The sequence below is a fragment of the Panthera pardus genome, unplaced genomic scaffold (genome assembly GCF_024362965.1).
Source record: "Panthera pardus isolate Hobbes unplaced genomic scaffold, ASM2436296v1 HiC_scaffold_17, whole genome shotgun sequence".
Taxonomy (NCBI): Eukaryota; Metazoa; Chordata; class Mammalia; order Carnivora; family Felidae; genus Panthera; species Panthera pardus.
In genome coordinates this window covers 83,524,361-83,548,922 of record NW_026526732.1, presented here as the reverse complement: position 1 = coordinate 83,548,922, position 24,562 = coordinate 83,524,361, and the positions used below count along the sequence as shown (strand labels likewise).

Genomic DNA, 24,562 nt, shown 5'->3' with positions numbered 1-24,562 from the left:
CTGTATGTGGTTAGGGACTTTGGCCCAGCCCGACCTCTGGGAAGAGGCTTGAGAAGGATAGCAATTTAGTTCAATCATGTGGGCCAATGTTTAATCAATCATGCCTGGCCATGAAATGTCAATAAAAACTCTGGAAATGGAAGCACAGGGGAGCTTCTTGGTTGGTTAACCCATTGATGTGCCAAGAGAGTGTGATGTGCCCTGATTCTATAGAAAGGCAAAAGATTCTTCTTTCAGGATCGTCCCAGACCTCAACCAATGTGTCTTCATTTAGCTAGCCCTAATTTATGTTGTTTACGGTAAGACTGCAATCCTAAGTATAGCACTTTTCTCAAATTGAGTCATTCAGACAAATTATTGAATCTGAGAAGGGTCATAAGAACCCCAGATTTACAGTCAAGTGCAGATGGCCTGGAGACCTCTAAACTTGCAACTGACATCAGAAGGACAGGTGTGTGTGTGTGTGTGTGTGTGTGTGTGTATGTGTGTGTTGGGAGGGGAGGTCTTAGGAAACCCCCGGATTTGTGCTAGTTAACCAGAAGTGTGGGTAGCCTGGGGACCTGACTTGCAGCTGGTGTCTAAAGTGGTGTCGGTTTTGTTGAGAACCATGCCCTTACACCTGTGGAGTTTGACGCTAGCTCACAATGGTTAGTGTCAGAGTTGAATCCTCTGTACTCTACCTATACACCCCTCCCTCCCCTAACCACTGGCAACCGCTGATCTTTTTACTGTCTTCACAGTTTTGCCTTTTCCAGAATGTCGTACAGTTGTAATCACACAGTATGTAACCTTTTCGGATTGGCCCCTTTCACTTAATATGCATTTAAGGTTACTCCATGTCTTTTCATGGCTCAACAGCACATTTCTTCTTAGTTTTGAACATTATTCAATTTTCTGGATGCACCATAGATTATTTATCCATTCACCAACTAAAGGACACCTTGGTTGCTTCCAAGTTTAGGCAATTATGAGTAAATCTACTATAAACATCCTTGTGCAGGTTTTGTGTAAACCTACGTTTTCAGCCAATTTGAGTAAGTAACAGAGTAGGGATGCTGGATTGTAAGGTAAGAGCACACTCCATTTTGTAAGACTGCCAAACTATCTGTATTATTTTGCATTCCCACCAGCTGTGAATGAGTTCCTGTTGCTCCACATTCTTGCCAGCATGTGCTGCTGTCAATTTTTTGGATTTTCACCATTCTAATAGGTGTATAGTGGTATCTCGTTTTAATTTACAATTCCCTAATGATGTTATCTTTCATATACTACTTGCCATCTGTACATTAGGGACAAAATATATCCTCCCATAATTCACATGTTGAGGCACTAATTTTATTTTATTTTTTTTTAATTTTTTTTTAACGTTTTTATTTATTTTTGAGACAGAGAGAGACAGAGCATGAACAGGGGAGGGTCAGAGAGAGGGAGACACAGAATCTGAAACAGGCTCCAGGCTCTGAGCTGTCAGCACAGAGCCCGACGTGGGGCTCGAACTCACGGACCGCGAGATTGTGACCTGAGCCGAAGTCGGCCGCTTAACCGACTGAGCCACCCAGGCGCCCCTAGGCACTAATTTTAAATGTGATTATATTTGGAGGTGGGACCACTGGAAGATAATCAGGTTTAGATGATGTTATGAAAGTAGGGCCCCCATGATGGGATTAGTGTCCTTATAAGCAGAGACCCGAGCTCTCTTTCTCTCTCTGTCCTGTAAGAACAAATTGAAAAGGCAGCATCTGCAAAGTCAGGAAGAGGGTCCTTACCAGGAACTGAATCTACCAGTACCTTGATCTTAGATTCCCCAGACTCCAAAACCATAAGAAATAAATGTCTGTTGGTTAAGCCACCTGGTCTGTGTTTTTTGTTCGTTTTTTGGGGTTTTGGTTTATTTTTATTTGTTTGTTTTTGCAGCAGTCCAAGCTAAAACAGAGTTTGGTACTGAAAGGTGGGGTGCTGCTATAACAAATACCTACAAAGAAAGAAGTGGCTTTGGAACTGTATAAAGGGTAGAGGCTGCAAGAAACTGGAGATCGATGCTAAGAATATAGACATTAAGAGTAATTCTGCTGAGACCTCAGAAAGAAATCTGAAGAGTCAGAAAGAAAGCTACCATCCTCTAAGAGAATGCATAAATAATCATGAACAGAATACTGGTCAAAATAATAGATGGTTAAAGTCATTCTGATGAGGTCTCAGACAGGAACAAGGAACATGTTACTTGGCAATGGAGAAAAAAAAGTGATCCTTATTATGACGTGGCAGAGAACTTGGCTAAACTGTGTTCTAGTGTTTTGTGGAAGGATATTTTGTGAGAGATGAAACTGGATATTTAGTTAGAAGATTTCTAAGCAAAGTGTTGAAGGAGTGGCCTGGTTCCACCTGACTGCGTATAGTTAAATGCAAGAAGGGAGAAATGAATAGAAGCTGAAATAATGTTAAGCAAAAAGGGACCAAAACTTAAAAGATTTGGGAGATTCTCAAGGCTATCCACATTGCAAAAAATGAGAAATGTTGTACTGAAGAGAATACTATGGGTGTGGCTGAACAACCACTAGGTAAAGCTGTTAGTGTGGGTGTGAACCATGGACGTAAACAGCTACGCCAGCAGAAATGATACCAGTTTGAACCAAAGAGGAAAGAGTCGGGACAAAATGAAGAGGGCTGTGGGACTTCTTAGATCCTACCGGACTGATCAATAGAACCAATTCACTGCAAACATGTGCTATTATTCTTCAAAACAAGGGAAGAACTACCCCAAAGATGACTCAGACACCATCAGGACTTCATCCTCAGTTCAAAGATGAAAAAGGGTTCAACAGGCCAGATGGTAGCAGCCAAGAAAGAGCCTTGCAGCAAGACTGACAGCCTGGTGGATCCTGAAGGCAGAGCATCAAACCAGAGGATTACACTTGAGCCTTAAAATCTAATGGTATTTGCCTTGCTAGGTTTTGAAGATGTGCTTAGAACTTGTAACCCCTTTTTTCCTCTCATTTTCTCCCCTTTCATATAAGAATGTCTATGCCCTATCAGTTCCTCTACTGTATTTTGGAAGCACAGACTTCTCATCTGGTTAAATAGGTTCACAGTTGGAGAGAAATTTTGCCTCAGAATGAATGAAACTGAAGTGTCACCCATATCTGACTGAACTGATATTTAGAAGAGACGTTAGAGTTGATGCTGGAATGAGCTGAGACTTTGGGGGACTGTTGGGATGGAATCAAAGTATATTTTGCATACAAGAAAAACATGAACTTGAGGAGCACAAGGGTGGAATGTATGAACTGAATTTATCCCTTCCAAAATTTGTACTGTGAAGTCCTAACCTCCAATTATGATGGCATTTGGAGGTGAGCCTTTGGGAGGTAATTATGTTTAGATGAGGGTTATTAGGGTGGGGTCCCTATGACAGGATTAGTGTCTTTAATAAAAAGAGGAAGAGAGACTAGAACTCTCTCTCTGCCCTTGTAAGGACATAGCAAGAAAGTGACATTCTGCCAGCCAGAATGAGGGTTCTCACCAGAAAATGAACCTACCAGCACCATGATCTAGGACTTCCCTGCTTCAAGGACTGTGAGAAATAATTATCTGTTGTTTCAGCCACCTGGTCTATGGTATCTTGTCATAAGAGCCCAAGTTAAGATATTGTATACTTTTTTGGGTGAGATATCTCTTCAGGTCTTTGCTCATTTTTTAATTGGGTTTTCCATTTTCTTATTGCTAAATATTAAGAGTTCCTTGCATATTTTGGATAATAGTCCTTTGTCAAATATATCTTTAAAAAATTGTTTTCCTAGTCTGTGGCTTGTGTTCTCACTCTTTCGATAAATAAGAATTTAATTTACCTTAGTAAAGTACAAAAATAGCTGTTTAATTTTTATTTCTGAAACTGAACATTTAAACTTTATATATGGATGTTCATTTTTTCTTTATAATTGGAAAAAAGGTTAAAATCAATATATAGAAAATAGAGCCAGCATCTTATTGCAACATCTGACTGCTTTTCAAAAAACACAAAACTGCTTCATCTTGGTTTTGTCAAATTCTGATATTGAAATGTTCTCCATCAAGCTTATTTGTTTACTAATGAAACTTTGTTTAGAGAGAATTTTTTTTAATTAAAAAAAATTTTTTTTTTAACGTTTATTTATTTTTGAGACAGAGAGAGACAGAGCATGAACGGGGAAGGGGCAGAGAGAGAGGGAGACACAGAATCAGAAGCAGGCTCCAGGCGCTGAGCCATCAGCCCAGAGCCCGACGCGGGGCTCGAACCCACGGACCGCGATATCGTGACCTGAGCTGAAGTCGGACGCTTAACCGACTGAGCCACCCAGGCGCCCCAAGAAAATTTTTATTCACTGCAAATATCTAGGAAAAGTTAGGCACATAACTACAACAAGCTAAAAACACAGGTCTCCTAAATGAAAAGACGCAAAGCATATGTAATTTAGCACTAGACCTATTGGGCCACAACCTTTCATTCAGGGCCTCTATATGCACAATATTCCACTGAAAGCCAAGTTTTATGATACTGAAAAGATGAGACCATTTAGAAGACAGAACTATATTTTATTTTATTTTATTTTTTTAATGTTTATTTATTTCTGAGACAGAGAGAGGGAGAGACAAAGCATGAGTGGGGGAGGGGCAGAGAGAGAGGGAGACAGAATCAGAAGCAGGCTCCAGGCTCTGAGCTGTCAGCACAGAGCCCGACGCAGGGCTCGAACTCACAAACCGTGAGATCATGACTTGAGCGGAAGTCGGTCACTCAACTGACTGAGCCACCCAGGTGCCCCAAGACAGAACTATATTTTAAAATCTGTATTAAACTTCATTAATTTTTTTCAAATTTTTATTTTCAAAAATCTCCACACACTATCTCTCTTTTTTAAGACTAATTTAAGGATTTAAAAAAAAAAAGTTGCCAGCTGGGCCTACTACCATTTTGTATGCCTTTGAACAAAATCCTCTCAAATCACTCTTTCAAATTAGTTTCTAGGACAAAGTAGGAAAGAAGGATCATTAGCTGTGACTAATCAAGGGTATACATTATTTATTTATTTGAACAAACATAATATGATAGAATGTTAAATCTAATCAATTATACTACAGTATATTAAAACTGAACATTTTATTGGAACCAAGAATAATTGCTGAATATTAAGTTATACTTCAACAAAATAAAGGGATAGCCAAAACATTTACATTACAATCTTTTGATTACAGTTTTCAAAATATACAAAAAAATTGCATGTCTTTTGAGTTCAGGAAATCTGAAAGGAATTTTTAATTTTTTTTTAATATTTATTTATTTTTGAGAGAGTGCATGCAAGCAGGGGAGGGGCAGAAAGAGAGGGAGACAGAGAATCCGAAGCAGCCTCTAAGCTCTGCACTGACAGATCAGATCATGACCTGAGCCAAAGTTGGATGCTTAACAGACTGAGCCACCCAGATGCCCCTGAAAGGAATTTTTTAAAAATCACTATCATTAACATATTAAGCCTTACTACACACAAGGCATAACATATGGTACAAAGTAGATACAAAAGCAATCGTATCTTATACTTCAATACATTTTACACATTCCTATTATATACATACTGTATATCATCTGATCCTCACCAAAATTCTGTATTGTTATCTCCCTTGTATGCAAAGAGAATACATTGAGAAACCTGCCCAAAGTCATACAAATAGCAATAGCTGGTAGTAGACTAGAACCGAAGATTTCTGACTCCAAACCCAATGTTCCTCCCACTAAATTTTTTCTGAAGACTCATCAGTCCTCTTTGCCTCTAGAAGACTACTTTATCAAAGGTATCACGTGAATACAAAGAAAACTATAAATGCTAAGTGCCAACTGAATGGCAAAGAGGACAGTGAGTACTAGGTGAACCAAAACTTTCTTAGTGAGAAGAAAAAAGAGGGGCACCTGGGTGGCTCAGTCAGTTAAGCATCCAACTTAGGCTCAGGTCATGATCTCACAGTTCGTGGGTTCGAGCCCTACCTTGGGCTCTATGCTGACAGCGCAGAGCCTGGAGTCTGTGCTGGAGTCGGATTCTGTGTCTCCCTCTCTCTCTGTCCCTTCCCTGCTGGCACTCCCTCTCTCTCTCTCAAAAATAAATAAACATTTAAAAAAAAATGAGAGGAAAAAAGAATTTGAACTGAGCCATTAAAAAAAAAAAGTAAAAAGAAAAAAAACATTTGTACAAGTGAAAGAGGGGGAATAGAGAAGCAAGAAAATAGAGAGCACAGACACTATAAACACTTAATACACACTGTCTGTTAAAAACTACAATAGTCCTGGCAAAGTCTGTTTTTATTTTCCTTATTTTAACCTAGGAAACTGTTATTTAGGAAAGTTCAATAATTTTCACAAGATTACCCTGTTAGGAATGATGAGCAAGAATTTGAACCCAGCTCTGCTTTTCTCCAAAATCTATGTTCTTTTCACCCTAGTAGGAAAGTAGGTGGGTCTGCACTGTGTGAGTGAAAGAAGTAACAGGGGTACAATAAGGCAGCAGGGTATCCTTAGAGCAATGAATAATATATTTTCAAGTATTTAAAATGTTTTATTAATAGGTAATATATCACTATAGACAAATTCCTGTCAAAAATACTCACCAGATAAAGGGAGTAAAGGAAAGAAATAAACATCCATATTTAACTTATTTACAGCCTCTTAAAAGCAGTTGAATGATTTTTTTTTAGGTTCAGTCACTCCATTTTAATCTTTTCTCAAGATTACTTTTTAAAAAATCAAAAGCTTAATTCTAAACTTACAGCTACAAAACAATTTAGTCCTTTATATCTTAATCAAACTCTATGGATCATATGAAATCTGTTTTATGTTTCTATAAATTAGAGAACCTAAGTAGGAACCATAGACAAGGATTTTACTACTAATTCAATCAGTAAGTCTCAATCTCACACTTGGAAATGATACATTGATGAAGTAGGTAATAAATAATGTAAATTATGTTTGAAGGACAGCAATATCAAAACTAGCTATTAATTCCCAAATGTCTTCTCCATGCCAATACATTCTTAACCTTTTACAGAAAAATTGAGATTCAGAGGTTAAACAGCTGTTATGTAACTATATTAGTTTCCTAGGGCTGCTGTAACAAACAGCCATAAACTGGGTGTCTTAGAACAAGAGAAATTTACTCTCTCACAATTCTGGAGGCTAGAAGTCTGAATTCAAGGTATCAGCAGGGCAATGCTCCCTCTGGGACTCTGGGTAGATTCCTTCCTTGCCTCCTTCTAGCTTCTGGTGGTGACCATCAATTCTTGGTGTTCTTGGACTTGCAGCTGCATCACTCCACCTCTGCCTCAGTTGCTGCATGATTCTCCCTATGTCTGTGTCTTCACATCACCTTCCCTCTATGCACATCTGTCTGTTCGCATAAGGTCACCAGTCATATTGCATAGGAGCCCACTCAAATGACCTCATGTAACTTGATTACATCTTACTCTATTTCCAAATAAAGTCACATTCACGGGTTCTAGGAGTAGGATTTCAACATGTGTTTTGGGGGGACAAAATTCAATCCACAACAGTGATAGGTTCATATCTGTCCAGCTCCAAAGTTGCTGTTCTTTCCATTACACTGCACTGCTGCTGCCTATAACCTTGAACAGCATGCACCACAGGACAATTTACAAATATGGAAGTCAATTAAAAAAATTTTTTTTAAATATTTATTTATTTTTGAGAGATAGCGAATGAGCGAGGGAGGAGCAGAGGGAGAGGGAGACATGGGATCCCAAGCAGGCTCCAGGCTCTGAGCTGTCAGCACAGAGCCTGATGTGGGGCTCAAACTCACCAATCGTGAGATCGTGACCTGAGCCGAAGTCAGACACTTAACCGACTGAGACACCCAGGCGCCCCGGAAATCAATTCTAAAGTCATTCATTGTATTTTCAAATAAAATTGGTATCAATTGTGAATACACCACTGTTTTAAACAGTGCTACCAAATCTTCATACTTTGCAACTAAAATATAGATTAAAAACAACTTTGCTATGATAAGTAGATATTGTAGGGGCCAAGGGCAGGCAGCCCCAAGATGGGTCACTTTGGCATGAACATTATTTTAAGTTAAAAGCAATCAAAACCCAGCAGATTGAGGAAATGCCCTTCAGTTCCCCCTCAAATGCTTACTTGTACCAGGAAGAGAGCCTTAACAGAGATTCCTCTTACCTAAGAAACTTACCTACACAACAGGGCAACCTTTGCTTTCCCAACACCTCCTTTCACCTTCCTGCTAATGTTTTTTTTTTTCTCCTTTGTATCCTCAGACCCCTATTCCTCTCCTTCGCTCATATATAAACATCATGTTGCTTGACTGCTGAGATTTCGATGACTATATGCATTCCCTGTAGTATATTATCAAATTTTATTTTCTCTTGTTAATCTGTCTCATGTCAATTTGATTCTTAGTCCAACTAGAAGGACCCTGAAGGGTAGCAGAAATTCTTCCTCCCTGACAATATAATCCCAGGACCATCTTAACTTTTAGAGTTTGAAATAGAATTTTATAATACAAAGTTTTTATATATGGCATTTAATCCATTTCTACCAACAAAAAAAAAAAATTAATTTCAACATAACGTTTTAGTCTATACCTTAAAAGTCTTACTAAGGTATCAAGTTACAAAAATTGCCTAGGAAAAACTAATGAAAAGGGCATTGCTAATTATGCTCCAACCTATATAATAGGGTAGATTAAAGGAACAGACAAACTAATATGAATAAAGCAGAGAGCTTTCTATTTTGAGGAAATACATGATCACCTCTATATAAAATACTGTTTTTGTATAGTCATACAACTGATGTCCAAACATTAGTGGCTTTTACCTATGTCTCAAGCGCTATTTTCTGACAATAACCTCATGCTACTTTGTATCATGTGGCATCCATTATACTCCCCTCTCTAAATTGTCACTGGTCTTATCTCCACCCCCAGTCCCATTTTATTGTCCTAGATGTTGAGTTCACTTGGTTGTGTTTCTTCCTTCCTACTTGGAACTCTTAACCATCTCTATTCAAATTTATGGTGATCTTTTGAAAATTAACTCATACATATATGATGTTTTAATCCTTTTTGGTTTACTTCCCTAAAAATTTGACTTAAAAAAAAATCAATACTGATGATTCATTGAATCCCTTAATCTTACACCCGACTGTTTTCGTTTGATGTCTGTAAATGGTACTGAAAAAGGACTTCAACTACCTCCATTCTGACCTCAGTCTGTACTTTCTAATTGATTAAGTTCTTTCCAGCTTATCTCTTAACCCAAGCAAAAGACCCTCTGGGAAAGCACCCCGAGATGGGAACTGAAACTACCCCCCTTTAAGCAATAAGGAGTGCCCTGAGCAAGCAAGAGTCTGTAAGACTGACTCCAAGACAATGACTGCCCAGACCTTTACTGCCCACTGGCATGTACCCACTGACCTTTGTCCCACATTTTCCTTATAAAAATGTTTTTAATGTTTATTTATTTTTGAGAGAGAGAGAAAAACAGAGAGAGAGTGGGGAGGAGCAGAGGGTGGGGGGACATGGAGTCCGAAGCAGGCTCCAGGCTGATAGCACAGAGCCTGATGAGGGGCTTGAACTGAGAAACCCCAAGATCATGACCTGAGCTGAAGTCAGACGTTTAACTGACTGAGACACCCAGGTGCCCCCACATTTTCCTTATATAAACCTAGAAGTATTTTCAGCACTTTTGGAAACTAGTCCACTATCTCCCCAGTGTTGATCACACTAAAATAAATTGCTCTTATTTCACCACCACTCATTTTTCTGTCTTTGGATTTTGTCAGCAGCCACTGGCTGAACCTGATCTATTTGGGACCCCTAGAGCCAGGTGCTCTTGCACCCCTGTGCCCTGGCTAAAGCATCACCATTGTCCCAGGCATCTAAACTCAAAATCTCAACTTTGGCATTAGCTCCCAAGTTCTGCGAATTCTTCCTTAACAATATATTTAGCATCCATGAATTTGACTCTCATTGCTTCCACTACAGATCAAACTTGAGACCTCATGCTAATTTTTTTAAAGGGAGGGGAAAAATTACATTATAGCTTCTAAATAATTAAGTAAAAATAAGTCACAAAATTTTTTTCAAAACTAAATATAATCAGGGGCACCTGTGGCTCAGTCAGTTGAGAGTCCAACTCTTGATTTCAGCTCAAGCCATGATCTCATGAACCATGAGATCAACCCCACCATAGGACTCTGCACTGACACTGTGGAGGCTGCTTGGGATTCGCTCTCTTCCCCTGTCTCTCTGACCCTCCTGCCACCCCTCCCCCTCAAAATAAATAAATAAACTTAAAAAGAAAAAAAAAAAAAACTAAATATAATCGTATATAATGTGAGACCTGAGAGCTGAGAACAACAGCCAACTTAGTGTATTGATGAACAATGTTATTAGATGCTATAATGTCATATAATCATCCTTAAATAAATTTCAATTAATTTTAGAAATCAAACTACAAATCCATGTAACTGGTAGTTGGTCTTCGGCTTCCAAATTTTCAGAACTAATATGTATACAACAGCACTTACTTTTAAAATAACCCCCCCCCAAAAAAATCTATGTTGGTGTGCAGAGCAGTGAGTGTATTTTATGCCATTTTTAAAATCATGCACCCCCCTCCCTCGCTGCAACATTTGCCAATCAACTTGTTTGCTAAATTTTCAGCACTATCTAGATACTGTTCAACAGGCAAATTTGTTTTGCCTTTAGACATAGATGGATGTAGAGAGCAAAACGGAGTTTCTTATGACAAGCAGGAGCCTGTGTCAAGCAATGATGCAAGTAGTTAAAGGTACTGCAGCTAGGAGATATCGCCAGGACCAACATCAGCTGACACCCCAGAACTGATAACAAGCAGAGCCAGAGGAGATATGCAGGGGCCCAAAACTGATTAAATTCCTTTAAAAGGGGGAGGATTTTTGCAGCAAAATGTCACTCTTTAGATTTGACCTCTATGTCTGACCACTTAAAAAAGGCAACTGCCACCGAAGGCTCTGCCTGATTATCTCCGAACAGAACTGAGATCCTTCACTGCTTGAACATAAGCAGCAAGTGCCCAGAGCTGACCTGGACCAGATGAGGTCTTATCTCAACTGCGCATCCACAACTGACTTTTTAACTTCCTATACCCTTCTGTTATCTTGTTTGTTGTATGGTTTATCTTATGTTCTGCTCTGTGTGCTGTGTAAGAAGTCAGGTTTAATCACATGGTGAAATGACACTGAGTTTGGAATCCTGAACCTGCTTTATAATTGTGATTAACTCTGTTCTATTATTGAATAAAGCTGAGATTGTGGAAAGAGACAACTCATGTGTGTGCTGTCACAGGGTGCTCTTGACAATGGGTATCATATCATACAAATTTCATCTTCTACTCTATAACATTTTCCTTGGCTAATTTCAAGAATTCCTTCAGACCCACAGTACCATTCAGATGATCAATAAACTGTTTTAAAATTTCTTGATTGTACTTATTCGGTTTAATTAATTTGTTCATTAAAACATCTTACCCCCTATTAGATGCCAAGCATTGTGCCATAGGATGGAAAAACATAATGGAAAAATACACTATTCATACTACAAAAAAATTTAGACTAGTGAAATAGAAAGTCATGTTAATAATTACAGGATATAATTTGATAATGTTATGTCAGGCCATAAGCTAGTACTTATGGAACCTGAGAAACATATATATCAGGTGGGAAAAGGGAGGAACGAGGCACACTTTCCACAGTGTTGACAGAAATGAAATTTGAAACAAATGGCAGAATAAGAAAAGGAAGGACATTTCAGGTAGACCTGGCAGCATGCCACATTCCAGAAACTACAGTAGTCTGCTATGGCTAGAGCAAAGGGTAGGGGAGTGGTAGGAGGTGAGGTTAGAGAGTAGAGAAGTATTTATGATAGCATAAAGAAAATTACATTCGTTAAGGGGTCTGAACATTAGCCTGAATACTAGAGGGGGCCATAGGAGAAACTTTAAGCAAGAAAATGAAATATTAACTAGTCTTTTAAAAAGTTCACCCTGCTAAAGAAAATACCAGACTAGGGGGCCTGGGTGGTTTAGTCTGCTGAGCCTCTGACTCTTGATTTCAGCTAAGGTCAGAATCTCACAGTTCATGTGATCAAGCCCTGTGTCAGACTCTGCGCTGACAGTGAGGAGCCTGTTTGGGATTCTCTTTCTCCCTTTTCTCTCTCTGTCCTAGTCCCACTCCCCCCTCAAAATAAAGTAAACATTTTTTTAAAACAAGGAAAAGAAAATATCAGACTAGAAGCAAAGAAAACAGAATGTCACTGCAACAATCCAGGTGGGAAATGTTGAGAACACAAACTAAAAAAAGGGCATTGGAAATGAAGAAAAGACAGATTCAAGATATATAAAGTAGAATCTAGAATCTACAGAACTTTAGTACCTAGAGATGGGATGATGACAAAGAAGTTTAGTTTGACTTCCAGGATTTCTGGTGTGGAAAAACCCAGTAGATGGTGATGGCATTCACTGTAAGGAAGGTGCACCATGCTTTTTATGTTGCTAATACAAAGGTCAGCTCTCAACACTCCCTTCATATGAACTAGCAGCAGCAGCACTGGGCATTGCTGTTCACCTACTCTTCCTCAAAACTGTTTTCCAGGACACCACACTTACCTTGTTTTTCTCCTACTTCACTGGCTGCTCCTTTCTAATCCCCTTAGCTGTTCCTCCCCATCGCCCCAACCTCTACATACACTGGAGTGATTCAGGGCTGTCTAGATGCTCTCACTTTTCTTTGACCTATAACCACTCTCTTGACTTCATTTTATCTTGTCTTTACATATCATCTGTGTTAATTAACCTTCAAAATATGTAACCAAAGTATTAACCTTCCCCCTAGACTCTTATATTCAATTGCCTGCTCATTATTTCCAACTTGGATGTCTAAAAGGCATCTCATCCTAGCAAGTCAAAAATGGAACCCTTTTTTTTCAGCCTCTCACACTCACACCCTTAGTACTACACCAAAACTTCCTCTATAGTCTTCCGCCATCTCAATAAACTACAACTCCATTCTTCCAAAGTAGGTCAAAATATCTTAAAGTTATCTTTGATTCTATCATTTCTCTCACCACCACCCCCACAAGTCTACTACCTGAGAAAATTCTATTAACTCTATTTTCATAATATATCCTAAATCTAACTGCTTTTCACTGCAACCATTCTACTGTGGCCACCATCATCTCCTGCTTGAATTATTGCAATAGACCCTTATCTCGTTTCCCTGTGCAGGGGCCAAGGGCAAGCTGCTCCAAGATGGGTCACTTTGGCATAAAGATTACTTGGAGTTAAAAGGCCATCAAAACCCAGCAGATTCAGGAAAAGGTCTTTACTTCCCCCACAACTGCCTAAAAATAATTTAGATAGAGGACCTGCTCCAGGAAGAGAGCTATCATCATAGATAACTACATCATACTATGAACTACATATGGTAGACAGGGAGGAACCTACCAAGGCCTGTTTGATCAAAGTCTTCTATGCCCTATTGTTTCTGAAAGGCCCAGCAAACATTTGTTTACCAAACAATTATGTCCCTGTGAACTACATTTCTTCCCTTTAAAGTTCCAAGCTTCTATCCCTTCTCCTTAGTTTATTATGACACATATATCTCATTTTGCCTGTTTTTGGAATTTCCATATCTGTATGGATTCCTCACATGTACACTGTTAAATTGGATCATCTCATGTCAGTTTGATTCTTAGTCCAGCTAGAAGGACTTTGAAGAAGACAGGACACTCTTGCTTCCCCCAAATCCACTTCTACTCTTATCCCCACAGGTAATATTCTCCATATCATGGCCAGAATGACTCTTTTAACCATAAGTAAGATCATGTCACCAATCTGTGTGAAACTTTTCAATAGCTTCCAAAATCCTTATCCTTACCCATATGATGTGCACCCCATTACTATACCACTCAAACCCTATCTTCTACTATTCTTTCCCACTTCTCACTCTACTCCAGCCACACCGGCCTCTCTGCTGTTCCTCAAACATCCTATTAAACACACTCTTCAAGACTTTTGCTCTTACTATTTCTTCTGCCTGGAACATCCTTCCCTCAGTTATCAATATGGCTCATTCCCTGACTTCTTTCAGATCTTTATTCAAATACCACTTTACTGAGGCCTTCCCAGACTATTCTATTTAAAATTGTCAATCATTCTTCAACCCTTCCTATTCCCTTTCCTTCCTTTATTTTTCTTCATAGCATTTTACATCCAACTATCCAATATACTTCAGATACGATAAATTAAGGAGCAAGTTAATGAAAGATAAGAATGGACATTATCAACAAGTGTGGACCCTTCTTTTCAAACAGACTGTGGAGAAAAAAAAGAATACAGACCAGCAACTACAGGAATGAAAACAAAGGGTAAGAGTGCTAGGATATGAATTCTAGCTATGTGATTAAGCAAACGACTTAATCTCAGAGTTAACATCCCCTTCTTAAAAAAAAAAAAAAAAAAAAAAAAAGTAATAATAACATTACCATGTATCACTATATCAAATGACACATGGATGTAAAATTTTTAGCAGGGTAAACACTCAAAGTTAAGTCATTAATATTTTTATTACTACACAGAATTAAGATAGGACTTTTCATTTTTTAAGAGGTAGAACTAGAACACACTTACATGTTGAACAGAAAAGGAAAAAAGAGAGTCTGAAGAAAATAAGAGGGAGGTAATGATATTCAATATTCCTTCTATTAACTTATTTTTTAAAAATTTATCAACAAAGTGATACACCTGATTTGCATTTCACATATAAAACAACACATAATGGCTTTTACTATGAAATCAAGTTCAACTCACAACTATAATCAATATAAAAATGCAATCTATTTTTCAGTGTCTAAACTACTAGACTCATACAAGATGATTTAGCTCCATCTAGCCAACATATTACTACCAGACAAATCTTCCTATATATAGCCCAATTTTGCAGAGACTTCTAACATCCTCCAACCTCAATCTCTGTGCTACCTTTCTTCCATAGTTGAAAACTCAATTACTAACTATGGAGAACAAACTGATGATTACCAGAGGGAGGGCTGGGTCGGGTGGATGGGTGAAATAGGGGATGGGGATTAAAGAGTATACTTATCATGATGAGCACTGAGTAATATATAGACTTGTTGAATCACTATACTGTACACCTGAAACTAATAAAACACTTTATGTTAACTACACCAAAATTAAAAATCTTAAAACACACACACACACACACACACACACACACACACACACACACAGGGGTGCCTGGATGGCTCAGTCAGCTGAGTATCTGACTCTTGGTTTCAGCTCAGGTCATGATCTCGTGGTTTCATGAGTTTGAGCCCCACATCAGGCTCTGTTCTGGCAGGGCAAAGCCTGCTTGGGATTCTTCTCTGTCCCTCCCCCGGTTGCGTGTGTCTGTCTGTCTCAAAATAAATAAACTTTAAAAAAAAAGAAAAGCAATTTCTCTAAAAACAAAACACACACACACACACACACACACACACACACACACACACACACCCAATCTTGTTATCAAAATAAAGACCACATTTCCAGCCTCTAGCCTCCCTTATAGTCATATGGTCTTGTTACTAAGTGGAGGAGTATGTGGCAGCTTCCATGAACCTTCTTTAAAAGGCCTATCCCTTTGTTCTCTATCCCTTCTTTCATACCTCTGTCTGGAAAAGGATGTGACAACAGAATTTTCTCCTCCATTCTGGCCTGTCAGCACGGGATCCAATCCCTAAGAATGGCAGAGCAGTAAACTAGACAGAATGAGGACCCAGTAAAACAACCTCTACAACTAGCCAGAAACCAAGTTTCTAAGGGATTTTTACATGAGAATGAAAATCTTAATTCCTCATTGTTGAACCCAATCCTAATGGATACACACTGTATCAATCACTGTCACTTCCCTAGTTCAATATACTCATTATCAAATACTCAAGTCTATCCACAACCTAGCACTGGGTTATTTGCCCTTATTCCGATTTTCTCTATACCTTTTGATTTCCTGTCACTACATCTCTGTTCATATTAACCTTCTTTCTTGGAAGGCATCCAACCTCCCATTTAGAAGTGTTATTTATCCTTCCAGTTCCAGCTCAAAGCCCACTTCCACCACAAACCTTTCCATGGTTATTAAAGACAGATGTGATCTTATCTTCCTTTGAAATATTAAGGCATATTCTATTTGTGCCACTCAGCTAGCAATGCTTAGTTTTCCTTTTAGGTGTATAATCTCATCTACCCCCCCCCCCATCCCAAAAGATTCTAGGCTCCTTAAGACAGGCTCTCTGCATGAGCAAAAAAAAAAAAAAAAAAAAAAATTTAAGAGGCCCTGTCCACAAACATTTTTCTAACATGCACTATATCCAGAACAGCACTTTGTGTACAGAATGTGCTCAATATCAATTAAAACTCCTGATAAATTTAATTCAGCCTATAGAGTTTTTACCACCAAAACCCATTATGTCCTTTATCAGCTAAAATTCAAGGGTAGCCTGTCCTAATGTCCAGATTGTAATAAAATCTGTTGGATATAAACACAGTTTGTGAACATGGGAGTGTAGCTATCTCTTTCAGATACTAATTTCATCTCCTTTAGATACATGCTCAGTAGTGGGACTGTGGGATCCTATGGTAGTTCCTTTTTTAATTTTTTGACGATCTTCCATAAAGGTCGTACCGATTTACATTCCACTGAGTTCCTTTTCTCTACACCCTCTCCAACACTTGTCATTTCACATCTTTTTGTTAAGAGAGTGGACCTTAAGTGTTCTCAACAAAGTGTTTACACTAAAAAAAAAAATTTTTTTAAACAGGTAACTGTAGGTGACAGATGTGCTTATCAGCTTAATTATGGTGATCATTTCACAATGCACACATATATATATCAAACCATCACACTGAACACCTTAAAACATACAATTTTTATTTGTCAACTATATACCTCAATAAAGGTAGGGAAAAGGTTTATACTAAAGACAATAGTCCATAACTTATCCTAGAAAGAAAGAGGCTACTGGGGGAAGAGGAACTACATACAGTTCCCCTATTTTAAAAAGTTAATATTAAATGTAAAAAGCATACAAAGCACAGTACAGAATACAATGATAAACTGTAGACCTGCCCATTAGCTTAAATACAAAACACAAAAGAATCAGAGGTAAAACAGAACAACAGATGTAGATGACTAGATTAGTTTAAGAGTTATCATATTTCTCAGCTTTGTTTTGCTACCACTATAATTGTTCCTCTAAATCAAACTTCCACTTCTTCTTAGTAATTCTAAAAATACATCCTATTCCTAAGAAACAAACTGAATTTAATGTGCTGGGAAAGGTGGAATTTGAAGGACATGCAGTATTTACACTATATAAGAAGGACTGGAAAACTTCCATTTTTGAATGTGAATTTGTCTTAAAGGAAATCAATGTTAAGACCTAAACAGGTCACCCAACAAAATGCTGAGTAATAAGGTAAATCATTGTAGGTATTAATTAGATTAATTTTTTTTAATGGCATTTTAAGTACCCCTTTGAACTAATAATTACATGCTAAAGAATTTATCTGAAATCCTTTCTTCAAAGTAAAAATTTCAAAAGCAATTTTTTTTTTACCTTGCTTGAACTTAATCTGACTGTGACAAAAAAAATGAAAAATGATACCACCTGAGTCAAGATTAATGTTAAGTTTAGCTAAGGTATTATACATCTATTAAATGTGTACAAAGAAGACTGAACACAAGCAATTATCAGGGATCATTATACCTACCTTGAAAGATTACTGAGGATTAGAATGTATAAATTAAACACTGCTATTTTTGTAACAAATGCTAAATTTGCCTGTATGTTTCTTTAAAACTTGAAGTCAAGGGCAGGAAATTCTTTTCTGTAAAGGGCCAGAAAGTAAACACTCTGGACTTTGCAAATCAAGAAGCAAGGTCAAGGATATTATGTAGGTTCCTATATAACAAAAGAAAACAACTTTGCACAAATTTTTATTGATGAAATTCAAAATATAATAATAACAATGGCATACAATATTTTGGTAATACAGGTCTACTAATAAAAATGGAATTATTTGGGGGAGGGAGGGGTAACATTTCATGTAAGTGACGTCCAAAATTAGTGTTCCCTATCATCAAATCAATTGCAATTGTTCATCTATAAAACCATTCATTCTCAGTTCTTGAGCTTTACAAAATGGTCTGGGCCAGCCATATTTACTTTGTCATATCTTGCTCTAAGTACTAAAGTTACTTGAGAAACAAATTAAAACACTACAAACTTCTTAATTTCCAAGAGTCAGCTTCTAAGCAGCTGCAATTCATTTGAATATCAAAATTTTAAACTTCTTAACATAAAGTGCCTTATCTTTAACAATCATTTCTACACAGCAACTTATTCCTCCTTGACTCTTAGCTGTAAGTTAAGCATACACAAAGAATAATGCTAAATGCAGAAGAGAAATCTAATCATCTTAAAACTCTTATTATGTAAGAATCCAAGTTACACAGGAGTACAAACAACAGATAGAAAATATTTTTATCAGAAATTAGGGAAACAGAAAATAACCAGAATTAAATAATTGAGGGCAGTAAATGACATAAGATAAAGTAGAAGAGAGGTGGAATTTCTCTATCAAACATGCTGGCAGCAAGGGCGTAGTGGGTGGGAGGGGTCCTATTCCACTAAAAGTTAAAGAAAACATTATCTTGAACCTTTTGGTAATATTAACTTGAAGTAAATATTTAGTTTTTAAATTTACTCTGAATATTACTTTGAAAAATGTCTTCATCTGATTCTAACCATTAATTTAAAACAATATAACTTCACACTGATAAATACCTTTGCAAAAGTTAAGAATACTTCATTACCTTTCTCAAGTTAACTCTATTCAAGAAATATCTCAGCCTCACCAACAAGGTCCCAAGACTAGAAAATCATTATTTTTGCCATAAAAGTATGTGACTGACTCCTACAACTGCCAAATTAAAGGAAATATTCATTCCTTGCTGCTAATATTAAATGAAGATATTAAACCTTAATGTTGAGATATTAAATATTTAAAATATTTTCTTATGAATGATAAAATTAACAACTTTAGTTTTCTAACAACTTCATTGAATTAGATTGTGGAAAATCTAAAACCCAACTAAACAAGATATACAAACCTAACAGGATGGAGCTGGGAAGATAATACTGCCACATAGAAGCATTAAAATTTAAAAATATCTTTTCTATACCCTTTTCAGGGGAGTCCAATGTGCTCTGTAAGAGTAATTTTTTAATATAACATTTCTGGGAGAAGGGTAAAGACCCATCGATTTTTGTGTCTCAAAAATATGGATTTCTGATCTTATCAGCACTTTAAGCTAAATTACAAAAGCATTCTTATTTGACAAGTCTCCTTTGGCCTAGTAATTTGATGTAATACAGCAAAGAAAGTTCTTAAAATTTCAAAATTGAGGGGTGCCTGGGTGGCTTAGTCGGTTAAGTGTCCCACTGCAGCTCAGGTCACGATCTCACGGTTCATGGGTTCAAGGCCCAGGTTGGGCTCTGCACTGACAACTCAGAGCCCAGAGCCTGCCTCGGATTCTTCGTCTCCCTTTCTCTGCCCCTGCCCCACTCACACTTTGTCCCTCGCTCTCAAAAAGAAATAAACATTAAAAAAAATTTTTTTTTAATTTTCAAAATTGAGGAAATAAGCTAAAGAGGTGTGAACAACTTACAGTGTAGAGACTGGCAAGAACTTCTCATTACCCATTTACTTTTAATAACCCTCAACATATTTTAACCTAAACTAGTGGCTAACAAAAGGTGGAGAGCTGGCAGAAACAAGCATGTATGTTTTGGGAATGTTCCCTAGTTTTTCTAATATTTCACATTGGTTCTAGTCCAGAACCAATTTTCTACATATTTAACAGCCAAATTAATTTTTAAAATTCTATTTACACAACTATCAGCATTGGTACAAAATTCCTAATCATTACCAATTTTCATTTCATCTGGTTCTAAAGGTGATACAATTCAAATATGCAGCATTTTTAAAAATCATGTTAAAGCTCGAAGTCATAGATTTTTAGAGTTGAACAGCATTTCAGAGATCACCTAGTCTGAATCTTTTGATTCTTCAAGAAAAAGAAACTGCGACTCAAAAGTATGCCTATGATCACAATCTAGAGAGTAACAGAGCTGAGACCTCAACTCTAATGCCTTGAATCTTCAGTGCCCTTTTCATCAGACCAAGGTGCAGGAGACTCCTCAGCCCCCGTGATTCAGAATCACATATATGAGAGCTAGTTAGTTGAAATTTCCATTTCAACAACTGCTTACTTATTTCAGAACCCAAAAGTTTTAAAGAAAGTAAATATTTATTTTCATAGTATATTAAACATTAACAGAAGTTAAGTTCTGATAATTTAGCAAATACCCATCATATAAAATTCCAAATTATTGCTACTTTCATCTTATTATCTTAAGTTTAAGTAAAATGATCAAATTTCTAACGTTAAATTCTTTTCTTCTACTTAACTATGAACATTGCAGTAGGATTGTAGTGTAGTGTACAAGATCAAGGCTGGGAATCAAGACATCTAGGTTTTTGTCTTAATTTTACAACACTCTGATAGCTTAGTGACAAATATCAATCCCTCTGACTCCATTTCTCATTTCCTGATCAGTGATTATCATATTGAAAGGAACTATTTATTGTAAAAACTTAGTGTCAGGAATATTACCTATATTGTTTCTAATTCTCGTATTTTAGAAGAGAGGCATCATTCACCTATTTTACAGGTGAGGAAACTTAGGCTTGGAGAGATTAAATTTTCCAAGAAACTGAGCTAGTTAGTTAGTAGATGAGCTGGAATTTAACCCACCTCTGCCTAACTCCAACCTAGAGCCCATGGGCCCTTGCATTACACTGTTTTTGCTCAGATCCTAATATGTGTGATCCTACTGTGGTTGGGTGAACAAGTACTATCTACATATGCAGGACACTTAGGGAGGTAAAAAGGATAAAACAAAAATACATGCTGAAGAAACATACTGTAGCACTTTCTCCTGTTACTAAACAAAAATGAATTTTTAGTAAAACATTTAAAAACTATGCTATTGATACTATTCTCAGTATTATTAACATCAAAGTGAGCACTGTACAATTAAAAGACAAACTGATTTTGCTTTAGAAGTAACATCGTAAATTATACCATAAAATAGGTATCTTTGTTCCTATTCCATTAATTGAAATAAAATTACTCTGAAAGACCCATTAAATCACATGCACATATTTAAAGTATTTAATGAAATTAGAAAAAAAAAAATGGCATAACCTAACAGAACAGAAGGAATCATGAGAAGATACCAGTTCTTGCCCTTCCAAACAGATAACTATACCCTTCGATATACAAGAGGATGGGCAGATTTTAATACAGGGCATCTCTACAAAGCATTTACATTCCAGTATCAACCTATCTTCACCACTACAGATAGATGAAGATACTATGATACGGCTCCGACAGTCAAGATGCTTTCCCAAGTTTCTATGTCATGTTTATAACAGTAAAATGTTCAGTAGATAGTGTACAACCAATTCTCTGCGTATAGCCCTTGACTCTTTTCCAAATTTAAATTCGGGGGGGGGGGGGGGACTAGAGCGATGTATTTCACAGTGATTAAGCGTAGTTTAAAAGCAAACCAGAATTGAAGATTCTGGTTACCTTTAACCTATATCATGCCTTACAAGTAAGAGCATTTATTAGCCCCAAATGAAAACTTCTGTGCGCACTTCGGTTACGTGTCCGAATATGTGACCTGATAACACGACAACTTTACATAAAAATCATCAATACCTCTATGACTCTGGCTCCTTTCCTAACAATGGCCAACGTGTTAATTTCTGTAATCCCTACACGAGTAATGACTCTGACCACATCAGTTCTTCCGGAGTTACATCCAGATCTAACTTCTCCCCCCAACCCCCTTTTTTTAAACCTCCGTTGGAGGCGAAAACCCCGACCGAACCACACAAACCGCGCACTGAAGGGGCGGGCGTTCTTCACCTGACCCACTCCCTGCGTTAAACATCCATTCCGTCCGTAACCCTGTAAATCGCAAGAGGAAACTCGGACAAAACTGCAAATATAGAAAGCAACACAGAAAGAAAAAGAAGAAACAGAAGAGAGGGAAGACGCGGGGGAGGGCGGAGCCCGCCTGTCAACCTCCAGGGAGCTGAGGCTGGAGTGGAGCGGACCGGGAGGACCCCGCTCCAGAGCAGCGCCAACTCCCACCGCCGCTCCCTCCCCTCACCTCGATCTCGCGGATGTTGTTGGAGGTGACGAAGATGCCGATGCCAATGGGGATGAAGATGAGGCCGATGATGAAGAAGGTAGGTAGCACCGTGCCAGCCGTAAGAATGGGCTGCCAAGCCGGCAACCGTTGCTGTTTGAAGGCCGTGTTATCCGGCCTCCGGTTCTTAGCGGTGCCCCCAGGAGCACACGGGGGCCCACCATCCACTTCATCCTTCGCGTTATAGTTCATCGCCATCGACCCCCACGGCGCGGCTCCGCGAAGCGCAGGTGGACCACCCAGGGGACCCGCCTGCTGACCCTGACAGAAGACGCGCAGGCGCCGCCGCCGCCGCCACCTCCTCTGTAAAGGCGGAAGAGGCGGGACACCCTTCCGCAGACTGCCGCCGACCGGAAGCGGGAGTCGGCTGGGGACGCCAGAGGGAGGGAGAGAGGAAGGAGGGAGAAGACTGAGGGACAAGGGGAGGGGAAAGGGGAGGAGGGTAGAAGGGAGAGGGAAGAGGCGGACGCACCCTGATCATCTGCCCTGTGACGACAAAGTGAGGGCCTCAATCCCCCAGAGCGTGGACCTACGTTGCGCCTGCGCCGCCCTGGGAGCGAAGAGGTCTCGACGCTTACGCCGTACGCTTGTTTTAGCTCCTCGGGCCGAAGCTTCTGCTCTCACTCACCTGACTGTTGCTGTGGTTATCATGGCGAGGGCCGTTTTGGGACGCAAGTCCAGCCCACTGGGCCCAAATCACCTTCCTCAGCCCTGGAGCTGCTGAAGTCTTTCTGGTGGCTTTGGCGCCAAACAGGTTTTTGTCTTGCCTCGAAGCCCTCTGAGGGGTATCCGAGCATTTGAAAGACCACACCAAGCCTGGTGGGATTGGCAGTATTTGCTTAGGTTATAAAACCGCGACTTTCTCTTAAATATATAAACCTCTACTCAAGGCGCAAACGTAAACGTTAAAGTGAGATGCGTGATGAGTGACCCTATTATACTGTAAGAATAAATCCTACCAGATGGTGAACCCTTTTAGCTTACCTCTAAGCTATTTTCTCCTCCATTAATGGTCTTTATGTTAACTTTTACCTTATTTTCTGTGTCTGCGTTTCTCCTTTGCACTTTAAGAAGTCTCTTGTAATAAACTGTAGCTTTTTATTTTACTGTTAATAAAAAAACCTCAACGAATTATGGCAACACTATAAAATGAGATACTATGTAGACACGTTAAAACTGCTGAGTACTTAATGACCCTCGGAAATATTCCTGATATAAAAAATAACTAAATTACACCTAAATAGTATAAAGCCCAACTAAAAAGTAAATAGTGGTAATATCCATTGACTGGATGGAGGATACTTTTTCGCTGTTTTTTGCACTTTTGTATTTTCCACAATTCCTGCAATAAGCATATATTTGTTTTTGTTTTTGTTTTTGTTTTTTAGTTTATTTATTCTGAGAGAGGAAATCCCAAGCAGGCTCCAAGCTGTCAGCGCAGAGTCCCCATGAGGGGCTCCATCTCAGGAACAGTGAGATCATGCCCTGAGCCAAAATCAAGAATCAGATGCTTACCTGACTGAGCCACCCAGGTGCCCCAATTTTTTTTTTTAATTTTATACAAGTCACATTATATTGGAGTCTTTGAAACCGAAACCAGAAAGTAAATTATAGTATCCGAAAACAAATACCCAAACTTTATTATCTGTCAGGCTTTGTCTGTATTTATGCCTTTTGTAAGGTAAGCCAAGGAAGGGGAAATGAAAAGAGTCTTTGGGCCTCATAATTTAAAATTAAATACATTTTCACAATGACTACAAGTCTCAAGATGTGAGCCAATTAAGATCTGGCAGATAATTGGCTTGCTTGGTTTTGCCCTTATATGACATCCATTATCTCTCAAATTCTTAGCCCTATTGACATAGGTGGGTCTATTTTGTTTTGATCTATGCAAGTTTACTTTTAACCTAAGGCTCAAATGGAAAACATTCATCTATCACAGTTAATGGAGAAGGCATGGAATACCTTTATTTCGCTAAGTTCTGTCAGTTAGTAAAACTGTGTATAACAATATTAGACATACTGCAAAAATATAAAGTATGAGGCACATTTTTTTTCTCCCCGTTTTGGCCTATATTATCACATCCACTAAATGTCATAGTTCCTTAAGAGATTTGCTATTTCAGCAT

The 24,562-nt window shown here is 38.3% G+C and overlaps 1 protein-coding gene across 1 annotated transcript in view; it reads right to left on the bottom strand.

The window, feature by feature from the left end:
* Window positions 1-22,929, bottom strand: part of TMEM30A (transmembrane protein 30A) — a 38,922-nt gene extending 15,993 nt beyond the window's left edge. The window contains 2 exon segments of the mRNA XM_019442679.2: window positions 22,395-22,742; window positions 22,744-22,929. Coding sequence (XP_019298224.1) covers window positions 22,395-22,742; window positions 22,744-22,914 — 519 coding nt within the window. The 5' untranslated portion in view covers window positions 22,915-22,929.
* Between the last annotated feature and the right edge of the window lie 1,633 nt (window positions 22,930-24,562).